General features: G+C 42.1%; 1 protein-coding gene across 2 annotated transcripts; it reads right to left on the bottom strand.

Moving 5' to 3' along the window:
* Positions 1-1397: 1397 nt before the first annotated feature.
* LOC122163751 (P2R1A-PPP2R2A-interacting phosphatase regulator 1) lies at positions 1398-14338 on the bottom strand. 2 transcript variants are annotated; one of them, XM_042825220.1, is made up of 10 exons: positions 14320-14338; positions 12713-12791; positions 9395-9451; positions 7130-7173; positions 6996-7050; positions 6480-6572; positions 5866-5954; positions 5197-5261; positions 4495-4591; positions 1398-3463 (listed from the first exon to the last, which is right to left on the bottom strand). In XM_042825220.1, exons 2-10 carry the CDS (start codon positions 12728-12730, stop codon positions 3304-3306), a joined length of 678 nt encoding a protein of 225 aa, XP_042681154.1. In that variant the 5' UTR covers positions 12731-12791; positions 14320-14338; the 3' UTR covers positions 1398-3303. The 2 variants fall into 2 exon arrangements, with proteins under 2 accessions (XP_042681154.1, XP_042681155.1); XM_042825221.1 differs by having other exon boundaries at positions 5197-5258.
* Positions 14339-14344: the final 6 nt, after the last annotated feature.

Genomic DNA, 14344 nt, shown 5'->3' with positions numbered 1-14344 from the left:
CCACAAAAACCAACGCATGATACATACACCATGGTTTTGATTTTCCTCCGCAGAGGGGGGAAGCAGCAATAAGAACCAGATGTCCAAAGAACAGAACCTTTACCTCTTCCTACTTCAGTTCATGTCCAGTGAAATGACAAAGATTTTCGTGCCATAATTCATCACAGGAGAGAGTGCTAAATAAAACAGGTTTGATCTGCTAAGTGCCAGATTTGCCTGAAGAATCTTCATGGCCTGCCTGTTTCTCAGGCCCGGGTTCATCACATCCAACAAGGATGCTCATTTTCAGAAACCACAAATCAAATGAGAAGTGAGAAGACTGTACTGTTACAGGCTAAGAGCAATAAAGTCATCCGCAACATAATCCTTGAAAACAGACAGTACACAAAGCAGCAAGGTGGCAATTTTTGTATCCAGTTATTGAACAGTGTGTTCCAAGCAAAGTGCTCCTCTGTGGATTGAGACAGTTTTAATTATAGTATTTTAATTGCAACATTCAATGACACTTACAAATATTTTAACTCTGTGCTTATGAGAAGAGGGAACAACTTAAACTCCATCTGACAGTTGGCAACAAGAAAGGGTACAAAGAGCTCACATATTCTAATAGCAACTCCTGAACCTCTCTGTTTTAAGTTCCAAATGCAACATATGCAGAAACATAACAAAGTGAACACTTCTCAAGTGACAACTGCTAAGAAACGTTCAAGCTGTTGCGTAGCTTGAAGCTGGCTGGTGGAGCTCCTGCAGTCACTTCTGCCTGCAGTGATTTCAGCAGCAGCACTGGGCTCACAAACACACAACTGACCTGAGAATCACAAGATTGCCTCACAAGAGCACGTAAGACTTTGCAGATCTATTTTGTCTGCGCAAGTCAGCTATCGCTTACAGCCCGGTCTTCAGAAGAAAGGTGAAAAGTACAAGTTTAGGATTAGGTTCTCATTCTAATGATCAGGAGGACAGCTGTTGGGTGTTCAGATGAACCGACTTGCTGACAACACACAGAAGACCCAAGCAAATTAATCTGGCTGAGGCACTGGCTCATTTTTCCTGGCATTTGTGTCACTCTCCCACCATGATGTATCTATGCCTCTGCTAAATGCAGGAAGAGCTCATTCCAAAAATACAATCCCCTGAGCATTGAGCATGGGCACGGTTATCAATGTTCCCTGGGCAACTGGGAAGGTAAACCACAAAGATTACTTTTTGGAAATGGTTTTATTCTTCAGTTTTCCAAGAGTTGTGCTGCAGATTTTAGGGCCAACTTCAATGCTAAACAAACAAGGGTGGAAATGTGATACAATAGATACTCTGAGTTAGAAAGAAAAACACTTAATCGCAGATTAAAATAGTAATGCAGTTATCTTTCTAACACAGCACAGAAACAGAAAACCATGTATTTTTTTCTATTTATTGGCACTTATTTGAAAAGCATAAATATCCAACAGAAAAAAAGACAAGTTGACTTACACACAGTCACAGAACCCCCCACCAATGCATCTTTCTTGTAACATTGGAACAGACACCCGGGGGCCCATTCTTAAGAAGAAAGTAAGCTGAAAAAGTCAGTCTTGCCCTCACCACAGAAGAGTGAGCACACAGCAACTCTTTGGCACATCATCTGAAATTGCAAAACAGAACTATGCCATATTAGATGGCAAGGAGACGTTACATACAAGTTCATCCATCGGCCACGGGGCAAAGGACAGCCTGAATAATAACAGAAAAAGAATCTGCAGGCAGGAAGTTGGCTACTGCAGTAATTTGAAAGGAATTAAATCAGAAGCGAACCTTACTGATATACCTTACTTGAAAAGTGTAAAGCTATTAAATAGGTTCTATGTTTTTCCTACAATAAGGTAACGAGTTGTTGGTCCTAAAGTCACTAGGCAGTAAGTCCTCCGTTTCTACTTCTGATGGCTGCTGTCCAAAGCTCCATCCATGTGAATGTTTTGCAGCAGAATTCAAGATGGGCTTCTCTCCTACTTGAGGATCTTTCCAATCTTCTCATTAGAAAGATTTAGCATCCAAAAAACAAAGCATTTTGCTATGCTATTGACCTCTCCGGAGAGAAGGCTTACAACCACAAACGGGGATCCAGCTGGGGAAGTTCAATTCCATAGCAGGAATCAACCACCAACATGAAGTTGCCACAGGAATGCTTGGCACAGTTCTCTATGCTGGTTTACAAATTTTTCCTCTTGTCTGGGGAATTTCAGAGTTGAAATCGGGATGCCTCAACCCAGTGACTTTTCCAATGAAGTACAAGAACCCTGAAACACAGCGGATCACCAGCCTCCACACTTCCAACCAGCACCCGAAGCTTACGGCAGCAGAAAAGCCCTGGTGCTGTTATTCAAGGCAGTAACATCAAGAGATCAAGTTCTGAGGTGATCTGATCACCTCAACCTGCATAAAAGCATTCATTGTCCCTCTTTGTTTTCATCCATCCAAAGTCACACTCAAGGACAAATGCTGTTTGTTAAAATAATGCACTTTTGGAGTACTAAATACTAAAACCTCACAACGTAATGTTTTGTGCTAAACATGATAACTATTTTTCCCAATGAAAAGATTAATGGAGCTTCTAACACTCTAATACATCATGTAAATGAAGAAAAAAAAAACACAAAAACCCAGAAGGTTCCACATTAACTTTGGGTTTAGTCACAACAGCAGTCCTGATCATGAGTAAAATCCAAGACACACACCTAAGGTGACAAAACACCAGCTTGTTCTTTTGGAATCTAATTAGAACAACAGAATTCAGTAAAGCCCATCCCAACAGAATACAGGGATCAATTATCCCCCCCTCCCCAACACTCTCTCTTTCGTAGTAGAGCAACAGCAAAACAACCTAACGCACACTGAGGGAATACAAACAAATCAGTAAGCTGCTTCATTGGTTTAAGACTGAGGACAGATGTGAATTATGTCACTACACAAAGCACCACTTCATATTAGCAAGGACGCTGCCTCTTGTCTGCTGGAGAGCCAAGGCTTCCGCATGCATGCAGTATTTGTAACTTACACCAACAGGAATAAATCCATAGGAAATCAACAGCTTGGATACTGCTGTCAGCATCACGTATGTTTGCAATTCAAATGCTTACTGTATTTCAGTAAATGTCATACAAATCACTAGAAACGTGAATTCCTCCTCAAGGAACCATTCTGGGAATAATGACATTTCTGCAAGTTCCTATGAGGAACAGAATCACATGAAAGACTCAGTTACACGCAACAGGAAGCCTTATTGATATCCAGTCTGTTTCTTGGTATCCATTAGCAGACATTTGCTTCTCAATCGATAGGTAACTTAGCTGTAAGATCTACTGGTAAAAACTGAGATCTGGAGTCAGAAAGCGACACTGGAGAGCCGGTGCTGGTGCCAGCTTCAGCTGGTGAGTCACAGGAAGAGCCTGCACTGCTCCTGTTGTCATCAAGGGCGTGCGCCGACAAACTGAAAACACAGCATCAAGAGATGAGAAATGAAGCCCTCCAGTTTCCCTTAGAAGTTCCAGATATCGGCATCTACTCACAATAAGCCCATTTCAAGAACAACACACCCCTGCAGGAATGGTAAACGTCACGTTTGAAATACACCTGTCACAATACCTCTTGCCATCTCTTTCAAACAGACTCCTGCCCCTTTCTCTTCACCCCAAAGCAGTTCACTTATTTACCAGTGCTGCAAGCTTTACTCCCATCTCTTACAAGGTCCTCACGTATCCAGATGCTCTTTAGTGCATATCCCACAGCATGTGAAACACTGTTCCATCACTAGTGACAACAACAAAGTGTTTTTTGAGAGTTACCATCTTCTAAAATAAGCAAATAAAACCCATACTGCTGTGCCTACTATGAACAGGACGTGCAAAAAAGATGTTGTTTTCAAATACACCTATTTCACTATCACCATTGCAATGGGATCAAAGCTTGTGCACACCTGTGCACTTTAGATGACCCCATAAACAATCTCACCTTGGTATCTGTCCTGGCATACCCTAGGTAGTACTACACCCTCCCAACCAAAATACTAAATCCCCTTGCTATTTCATGTGGCTATTTTTCAATTAGTGCTTTTATCTCCTCCTAGCAGGGATGGTTGGGGTGGTCCGATATGACTAAGAACAAAGGGAGAAAACAAAACAAACAAACCAACCCCTCCCCCCCCCAAGTATTAACACCTGTATTTAATTACAATTTGCAACTGGATTTCAGAAGTTGCAAGCCATAAGGAATCTTTCCCTAAAGATTTTCAACTCCTTTGTACCTGAAGCATGTTAACAGACAAAGACTGTCTATCTGTTCTAGAAATTCTAAAGTTGAAGTGAATGGTAATGTCTGTTTGCTATCACACCTTCAAGGCTTCAGAAACACAGGATGCTTGCACTAATTCAAAAGGAACATAACTCCAAGTGTGAGCATTGCTAGATGAAAAAGAGACTTGTAGTGCCTGTGGTGCAGCCTGCACAACAAAGTGGCAATTACCATCCGCCAAGGTCTGGCTGCTGCAAAGCTTCAGAGGAAAGCATGTTGGTGGAGCCTTGGAATAACCTTTTCGGATGATCTTCCATTTCAGTTACACCTTTAGTAAGAGAAAGGGTGATACAAATTACTACTCACTTAAACCAACATCTGCAGAGCAAAAAACAGAAGTTCAAACTTAGAAAGTAACACTCCATAAGCTGCAGTATTAAAAACAGGAGTTTGATGCTGCAATTTTAAAGGCTATTTCTTAGATATCTTTTAGACTAAGCAGCAAGAGAGTTTAAATTATGGACTAAGATATAAACATCAGCTATTTGTATGTCAGAAGAAAATGTTTTCATTTAATTCAGCTCAATCAATTCACCGACTTCTACCAGCCAAGCAAAGAAGCTGAGAAAAAGAAAAGCTGTTTTCCCTCTTGTAATTAATGCAAATGAAGTTCAGGATTAATTATCATTAAACTTATCACTAAACAACTACAGCAATGCAGACACATTGGGTCAGAAGCAGCTTCACTGAACGGTACGCACTCAATTATTGCTTCATCACCACAAACAGTCCTATTTGTTTAGTAATCTGTAACACCCTTTACTTCCAGTCACTCTGCATCAGCCAGTGGAACAGAATTACAAAGAGCTACATATGAATGATGGTGAAAGTAACCATTCTGCCTGCTGTCCCAGCCAAAAACAAATACTGTACCTTTTCTTTTTATTGGCCCAAGAACACTCGGTCGAATGCAGTTAATTGGACTCTGGCTTCTCCTGCTAAGAGAAGACAGATGCTATACTGATACCACCATTACCAAGGGAAGCTTGAAAACATGTAAAGAATTGAAAGATTTTCAGATACAGTGGAATACAGTAAGAAAATAGGCATTAAAACAGCCTCTCCAAAATAGTTTTCTGACATTTTATTTGCATGTATTTAGAAGAAAGTCCAGGGAATGCAGTCCTTCACAGAGAAAGTTAGATCTTGCTGTTTCACAAGTGGAGCAATCTGAAAACTCAGGCAGGCACTTTGCTTAAGTGTTATGGCCCAATGAAACCTAATGGTTTTCTGTCTACAGCACTCAGAACAAAACAGAACCCATAACAAATCCTAAATCCACTGGTTTTTTCCCCTTAAAATTCAATCAGTTACAAAAAGAGCAAGACAGACATGATATTGCAAAGACAGATGCTGAAACGTAGCCCGCTTCCCTGCTGTTACAAGGATTTCAACAGCCATTTTAAGACACTGTGAAATCTAATGTTCAGATCACATTATAAGAAATATACTTCAACTATTGACAGAACATTTTGCTATTTCAAAAGCTGTGTGTGAATAAGCTGTGCCAGTTTCCTATTACTGATATGATCTGGAACTCACCTTGAAAATCGCCTTGTGGGACTTGGGCTGGGACTTGGAGGTAATCCACTGCTGCTCACCAGACTTTGCAAAGATGGTGAGAAGCATTGCTGAGAGCAGAAGTTTGTGTTATTTACACTTAGTACCACAGAGAGTAGAAACCAATCCTTATGCAGGTAAATTAGCAACCCATTCCACATTTAAAGCAACCCATCTAGCTGGCTATACTGAGCGATTTGGTTACTGAGAAAGGAACTGAAGTTGGACAGACTCCACTTTCATGCAGAATGCATGCAAGCTGACAAGCATTTATTCCATCTCAGGCTGGTTAAACACACTAGTTAATAAAACAAGAACGTGTGCCTCCTCCTCTTGTTTTAAGTTGAAAGCAAATTCAATTTATTTACCACAGACTAGAGGTGGAACACTCCACAGAAATTCTCATCTACAAGGCATACAGCTGCTAGCTGGGAGTTTCAGTTTGAGTCTTAGGAGGGTTGGGTTTTCTGGTTTGCTCTAGTTTTTGGTTTGCAGCTGATGTAAAAGGAGCAGGTGGCTTGCTCTCTCGCTACTAATGGGATCAAATTTAGTTAGCACTGCTCAGGACAAAGCTTTTATCACCACGTTTTGCTCACCTTCCCTATTCCTCTGGTAGGTGAAGGAGCTGGAGAGACTGGGACAAAGTCTACTTGCTTTGGAGATGATGATTTTTCAAAATCATTGTTACTCTGTAAACAGTGCATACAGTTAATCTTGTGAGCAAGTGTCTTCACATGAGAAGGGCTGTTTTGTGTAGAACTGAGCATGGTTCAAAAGTTACCGGGCTTCATCCTCGTGAACTTTTTTCTTAGGCAACTATCTATAAAACAAGCCTTAAGCATTACTTGTTAAGTATTAGAACACTTAGGAGGAAAATTTGGACATGCAGACATCCATGCAGTTTTCCTTTGACATTCCAGCCCAAGGAACCCACAGGTATCCTTGAGCAGCTGATAACTGCGTGCCTTACTGGTGTGAAAAACTGCTGGTCAAAAGCAGTGCTACATTAACCACCTTAACTGTGCTTAAACTACACAAAAAGAGTTGATGCAAGTTTCTGTAGTGTCCTGATACTGATAGCAGGAATACAAATTAAAGCACAAATGCATTACCAGGCTCAAGCTCTCCTCCCATGACTGGCTCATCTGCATTGCTACTTGCACTTCTCTATAAAGAAGAAAAGAAACGTATTGCCCTAGGCCCATAGAAGGCTGGATTAAGTAAGCTAGCTTCCCTTAACGCTTACCTTTCATGTACTGTTTCTCTGTTCATCAAGTTCATTCCTTCTTCCTAAAAAATAGATGAAAAATTAAGACCAAAAAAAAATCTTTGCTACAGAAAATCAGGGAAAATGATTTTATTTTACTTCAGTATAGAGATTTTATTCAACTTAGTTAAGTAACAATTACCTCAGGCTCTCACAAGACAAAGAGCAGAGGGAGAAAAAAGGAAAGAAACACATCAACAGGGACCATCAAGAAGCTGGGAGCTGGCTGTTTTTCACACTGTTTTTTTAATTCATTTTCACTCTATCAAAAAAGCACTTCAAATGCAGAACAATACCAACCAGAAATCCTATACACGCTGGAGTATCTTTATGTGCTCTTGCAGAATCTACTTGTTAAAGAAGAAACACGTTTAAGGACACAACTGGATTGATACAATAAGGAATAGTCCTTATTCTATGTATCCAACCAGACTGCATCTCACTGCTATACAGCACATGCAATACATTTGGGATTTGCTGTTTTCTTCTAAAACATTCATACAGTATTACTAAAACAGATCAGAGATGAGGTACTAAACATTAACATGACTCCATCCCCTCTTAGGTACGTGTGCATCGTTCCTTAAAACGAAACAAACACTACACAGTCAATGGAGTGCAGGAGTAAATTCCCCAGTTCAGACCAGTTGAAGAATAAAAGCTGAACTAAATACATTCACAACGTTCATCATATGCAGGGAGAGCCCTACTAAGACAGTTGGTTGTGTGCTTTGCTGGGATTTGAAAGAGATGGGAAGTAGAGCACGTTGTTCCTGTGTGCCCGGAAGCACAGAGCACTTCAACTATGAATTCAACCACCAAGGACAAGTTAGGAAATGTCAGCACTCAAATTTGTGCAATAACATTGAATACAGAAATATCTGAACTCAAAACAATTTGAGCGATCAACCTTTATTTAATGTAATAAATAGAGCAGAGAAACCACAGACATTCATCTCCTTGTGCTCATCATATTCGTGTATTTCTCCTAAGCTTTTCTATACTGATAAAAACAACTTTAAAACTGATTTGAGTGTTTCAGCATCTCTTGAAGCCAGTATACTGTTTACATAGTAAACAAAAGCAGTCGTCTTCTTCAGTGTTATTAATGCACTCACATTAAATACCTGAGTGGGATGCAGAAGCACCTCACATCACTTCAAACAACAAACCCTGAAAGTGCTGCTTGAAACTTTTGTTTTTACAAAGTCAGAGAAGTAGCACATCCATTGCAAACTTGAAAGTTCAGAGCAAAATTAAGCACTTTCAAGCTAATTTTGTAAGCACTTGACTGCCAAGAAGTCAATCACAGAATCACAGAATGGGTTGGAAGGGACATCAAGGATCATGAGGCTCCAACCCCCCACCACATGCAGGGCCACCAACCTCCACATTTAACAGCAGCCCAGGCTGCCCAGGGCCCCATCCCACCTGGCCTTGAACACCTCCAGGGATGGGGCACCCACAGCCTCTCTGGGCAGTAAAGAACCTCCCCGACATCCAACCTAAACCTTCCCTCCTTCAACTTAAAACCATTTCCCCTCGTCCTGCCAAGGACAATATTTAAAATGGAGGAGCCACAAGAGTTCAAGTTTGCTAGTTTTAAAACATGCATCTTCAGCCTGAGCCGTGCAGTGGGCAGCAGCGTTAGTTAAACCTGCCCAGTTATCCGCCACCCTCCCTCCTCCTCCGTGCTCCAACACCCTTCCCCTCACGCTCTAACTGCACAACCAGTGATCTGGATGAGAATCTTATGCAGATTAAGAGCAGCACAGCCAGGAGAGTCTGAACTTTTTTTTTCTTTTTGCCAGATTGCTTCCTTATCCAGTTGTTTTTCCAACTGCAGTGAATGCTGTGCCGACACAAGTTGTCATTAGCCTGAAGTGTTTATGCTGGCCTGACTGCCAAAAAAACTCAGTGAAACTTTATTGGAAGGGTTTACATTACAGGTTTCCTTCCTAAAGTGTCAATTCTAAGACTCTTCACCTTTTTCAATTCAAGTCTTCTTCTCACTGTAACACGTATTTGCCTTTTCACAGAATTTGGGACACTGCACACGAGATATAATCGTTACTTTTGAACACACCTTGAAGCAATAGAGCACTGCAGACTCTGAACTGATTCGTAGCAAAATCTGAAGTCATTTGAAAGACACTGCACATTAAACACACGCCAAATGAAGCACAAAAACAACCCAGCCACCTACAAATAATTTCATATTTAGAGATTAGAACCTATTCTTACCTGTTTGATTTGATGAAGACGGCTGCTAGGAATACGGATAGGAGATGATGGCACAAACTGCAGAACAAAGCAATACATGGCTGAAGCACACTTAAAAACCACAGGAGAGGGCGGGGGGAAGGTACAGAAATGCAACTCTGTAACACTGCTCTAAACTCAAACGATAGGCACCAAGGGTTCTGTTTGTTTGAACAGCATTTGTAGCACTCTCAGTATATACAAAGCCCACCAAGCACTCCCCAAAACAGGATCACAGGCATTTCCACATCATACTGCTGTGTGCTCACAGGTAAAGTTTCACTGGTGCCACTCTGGCAGACAGCACGACCAAAATAAGCAGTCAGCTGCCCCTTCCATTTCTGTCCCTGCACTGCCCTCTTTCTTCTGCCAACACAAGCATCCGTGGGGCCTCACAGCAAACCAGCAAAAAAGGGAAAAACCAACCCAGGGAAAGCTGTAGCTGAAACAGTGGCTAAACATTTAACCACAGCCTGAAGTGCTTTGCCTTAAAAGAAAAAAACAGTAGGAAAGAAAACCACAGCATTTATTCACTAGATGCCACTGATGTGTTCTGAAAGGAATTGCACAGATCCTGAGCACAGCTGATCCCTAGGCAATACATGCATTTACCAGAAATGGCATAGCAGCCCCTGCTGATGTCATTATGAAAGAGTCTGAGACTTGGAAAAGTTCATACAGCAAGAAAAGCTCCTAGAATTCAGCTGAGCAAGTGGGACAAGCAGCCTAACAGCCCGGAGATGGGGCCAGGACGTGCACTTCTGCTACCTAAGCACTCTGACAGCTCCCACTGCTCTCATTGGAGTTAACACAACACTTCAGAAAATTACTTCTTTCCCATTCAGCTTAACACAACGTGAAATATTAACTGAACTTAGCATTTATCTGTTGACAAATAAATGATATCTGAATGACAGCTTCAGTCATTTACTGAACATTGTAACTATCTTTATTACAGCTTAAGCTGCAATAAAACCTAGATTAATTTTTCTAAACACGTAAGTGTTTTGAAGTACATTTTATCACCTAGATACTATGAAATTAAATGTATCAGGACAGATGTCAATCTAGCATCTTAGAATACTCTAAGGCCAAAAAAACCTACACTCATTTTGCTCTAGCATGAACACCAGGGGAAGTTGCTTAGGGTCCTTAATGCTGAAGGTTAATTATGTTCCAGAAACTGTTTAGCTGCAGCTGATCCTGGCTTAGGGCAACAGGAGGAAAGGATAATCTCTAAGTTCATTTCCAATTTCATTCCCCTTCCCATTTCCCATGCTCAACAGAACCAGAAACCAGCCCATCATACAAAGAGACGAGGCTAATCTAGCTGCTGATAAAGCACCTGATTTTTAGCACAAGTTTCAGCTGTATTTTGTCAGCATCTGGTCAGCAAAGAGTGAAGAATAAATACAAGCCCAAAAAAATGACTAATATGAGGCCACAGGGACATTTCCTTGTGGGGTCAGTGTTGAATTCAAGTCTCTGATGCATGCCCTGTGGAGTCTGAAGGGAAGGTCTTGGAAGGAAGCAGTCTCTTAGAGCTCCACATGCAACGTAAGCATGGAGGAAGAGCTCTTTGTACAAGAAAATGGACAGCAGGTTTAAGAAGATGAGACAAGAGACTGAAGAAAAGAGGCATAAACTGCAAAGTATTACCGAAAATTCCTTTGTTAGCTCTACATCAATTTTTGTCCTTCAGCACCACGTCTGTCTTTCCTAAAAAGTTTCCATCCTTAGTAGAAGAGTAAACCTGCTTTTCACTTCTGGGACAGCTGTAAGAACCAGCCCAGCAGTGCACCAGCTCCTGCTTCTCAGCAAGTTACAGGCAACCTCCCCAAGTCAGAATTCTCTTTCTTTTTCCCCCAACAATTGAGGAACTTCAAGAAAAGAACCTAACAAACTGAGCTTTACCTTCAGTTTGTTTCCCCTTTACTCTGACCATAAGAATAAATAAGTTTCCTCTAAGCTGCAGCCTTAGAAAGTACATGAAAAAGAGACACTTGTTTAATAATTTGTTACCATAATAGTCTATCAGGACTTATTTCTCAATAATCTTTCTATCTGTTACAGACAGAAGCCTTTGCTTGTGCAGCTGTCTGTCCTGGTTTTAAAACAGAATGTTAGCAGAGGGACATCAGTCAAGGGAATATGAGAGTCCATTCTTCAGCCTCTAGCATAGAGCTAGCAGATTACTTCTAAAGCATTGCCAAAAGGCAGCTAAGAAGTAGCAGGGTAACTGCAATCAGCTCTACAGGAGACTACAACACTGCCAAAGAAACCAAACAGGGAAATCCACACATGGGAATGCACCAAAGGCCATTATGGTAGCATCACTGGGTTACTGTGGTTTTTCCCCACACTTAATGGGAAATTGTTGCTACCCCCCTCCTACCTGAACATCAGCTTTTCCAAAACTTTAATACTGACTGCAGCTAAGCATTATCTTACTTACATCTGTTTTTCCTAAGGCTGTTCTAGGGAAAAAGTTGCGTGGAGCTGGCAAAACTCCTTGTTGTTGGAGGAAGCAACTGCCAACATACCCCAGCCCTTCTGATAAGGACTAGCAAACCAATACATGCAACCTGTGCAGGTGTTCTCAATCAGTCACAATCACACCCTCCTACAGTTTAATAGTTTACAAATTCAGATTTTTGGGAACTGTAGAAAGAAAAGCATGATAAAAATCAAAATGTTTCCAAGAGGTAGAATTCTTCATTTGGAGGGTCTCAAGCTCTGTGTTCCATCAGCCAGTCCTATCTCGTTACATCAGCTGTGGATTTCAGCAGTGTGTTCTGACTTTAAAAGAAAAAGAACTTAAAACTGGAACATGACTGCACTTGTTTTTTAAGCATCAGAAATTACGAGCACATCTATACAACCAGCTTTCTTCGCTATCCTACTCTGAAAACATCTGCTTGCATTTCCATAACCAAGTTCTGGATGCCCCATCCCTGGAGGCATTCAAGGCCAGGCTGGATGTGGCTCTGGGCAGCCTGGTATGGTGGATGGGACCCTGCACACAGCAGGGGGCTTGAAACTAGATGATCTTTGAGGTCCTTTTCAACCCATGCAGTCTATGATTTTATGAAGTTACTATCACAGTGAAACATAAATACTCTCCAAGGCCAACCAGCCTACAGAGAGCATTTCACTACAGCTACAGTACACCAATGTCAGAGCAGAGCCCTGTTTCTGAGAACGTGGTTAGTTTCAGAGATTACAAGCTCCTTCCCTTCTTGACTTCAGTTTGCACACTCTGCTTTGGGCCTGACGTGGGTGCTCTGGTCGTGTCCTTACCAGGCTGTGGCGATTCATAACCGTGGTGCTGTTCCTGCGGGTTCGCAGAACGCTGCCCTGGAACACCTGTGAGTTATCACTGTGAAAAGAAACATCTGTCAAATGCGAAAGCCACTGCCTTCCCATCAACAAGCACCTCTTGCAATGAGCTCAGTTTCAAATGCTGTAACACTTATCATTTCAAGGTGAAGCACAACCAAGCCCCAGTTACTTCTATTAACTGATTTATCTCATTGAGCCTAAAAATAACTAGAAAATTACAACAGACCCTTTCTGTGGGAATTCATTATGTTTGGAAAGGCTTACAGGCATCATTCGACAGAACAAATTTGTAATAGCATATAACCAGAAACCAGCTTCAGTGGCAGAACATAACAGTGCAGAACCTCAGTAACTCTTATCACGAGGAACACTTCTTTTTCAGCAGAGGTTAAGTTAAGCACACTGCAAGAACACTTTAAAAACCCCTGAGACTTTTGGCTGCGGAAGCAACACATCAATTTAAATGATGCAGGATTAAGTATTTGACATAAGCACAGCTCCTTTTCCAACACAATCCTCTTTCTATTGATTCCTAAACTTTCTCTGGCCATCGCTAGCATTGCCAACAGCAATTAATTAGTACTTAATGATACTAAAGGAATTCAGTCTTTGCAGAAACTTTGAGCCACGTGGATTGAGTCCAACAATCAGTGCTTACCGGAAAGAAGAAGTAGCAGGGTGGAAAGATTGATTTGGCACAAAAACAAGAATCAAAAGTTGAGCGAAAGGTAAACTCTGTGCTCTAGGAAATGCCACCTGGAGAAATTCTTACCAAATCTGGTACCAGGGAAATGGGGCCGGTAGGCAGCCACAGAGCACAGCAGCAGCCCAGGAGCCGAGCTTTGTTCCAGTTTGCTCAACAAAGCCATTCTGGGAAAAAGTGACGTTTCTTGCCAAGAGCTGCAATCTCGCAAGAAGAGTTTTCTGCTGGAAAATTCCTAGCAGGCAAACCACTGCAACCACCTGCAATTAGCTCCGTTGGGTTTCAGTGCCATTTGCATAAACACCTCACCGAGTGGATGCAGTTCCAAGGCGGGAGCTCTGGCTTACCTTTCTGTCTGCCCAGATCTTGAATTAAACGGTTTGTTTACAGTGTGGTGAGGAGATTTTAGGGCTTGTCAGTGTTTTGTTTTTTTTTTAATTTAAGAAGTGTCCCTGAGGAGCAGCCATCACTCACAGCGCTCCGGTCCTGCTCAGTGCAGGGACAGCTGCTTCCTTACAGTTACACAAACCAATCACGTTCTGCTTGCTTAACCTCGGCCCACGGTCAGCCAGGCAAGCACTGACGCTTTCTGAGTCGCAGTGTGCACTCAGTCGTTTTGGTATGAGGTTTACGAGGTCTCTTCATCGCCAAAGAACGGCACTTGGAGACAAAACTGAAAGAACACCAGAACACAGAACCGCAGAGCGGTCTGGGTGGGAAGGATCCCGAAGATGATCCGGAGTTCGCATCAGCCAAAGCAACGCAAGGGACAGCGGACACCGCTTGGCGCTGAGCTGCGGCTGCCGTACCGCCGAGTCCCGCGCAGCGGCGTCACCGCAGCCCGCAGCCCGGCCGCGCTCACCTGAGCCCGTGGATGAGGGGGGCGC

Source organism: Centrocercus urophasianus, unplaced genomic scaffold, assembly GCF_019232065.1.
Source record: "Centrocercus urophasianus isolate 14NV4802_14NV808 unplaced genomic scaffold, USGS_Curo_1.0 seq_24, whole genome shotgun sequence".
NCBI lineage: Eukaryota > Metazoa > Chordata > Aves > Galliformes > Phasianidae > Centrocercus > Centrocercus urophasianus.
Note: the sequence above shows the minus strand (reverse complement) of the source record. Positions and strands in the feature narration are given on the sequence as shown.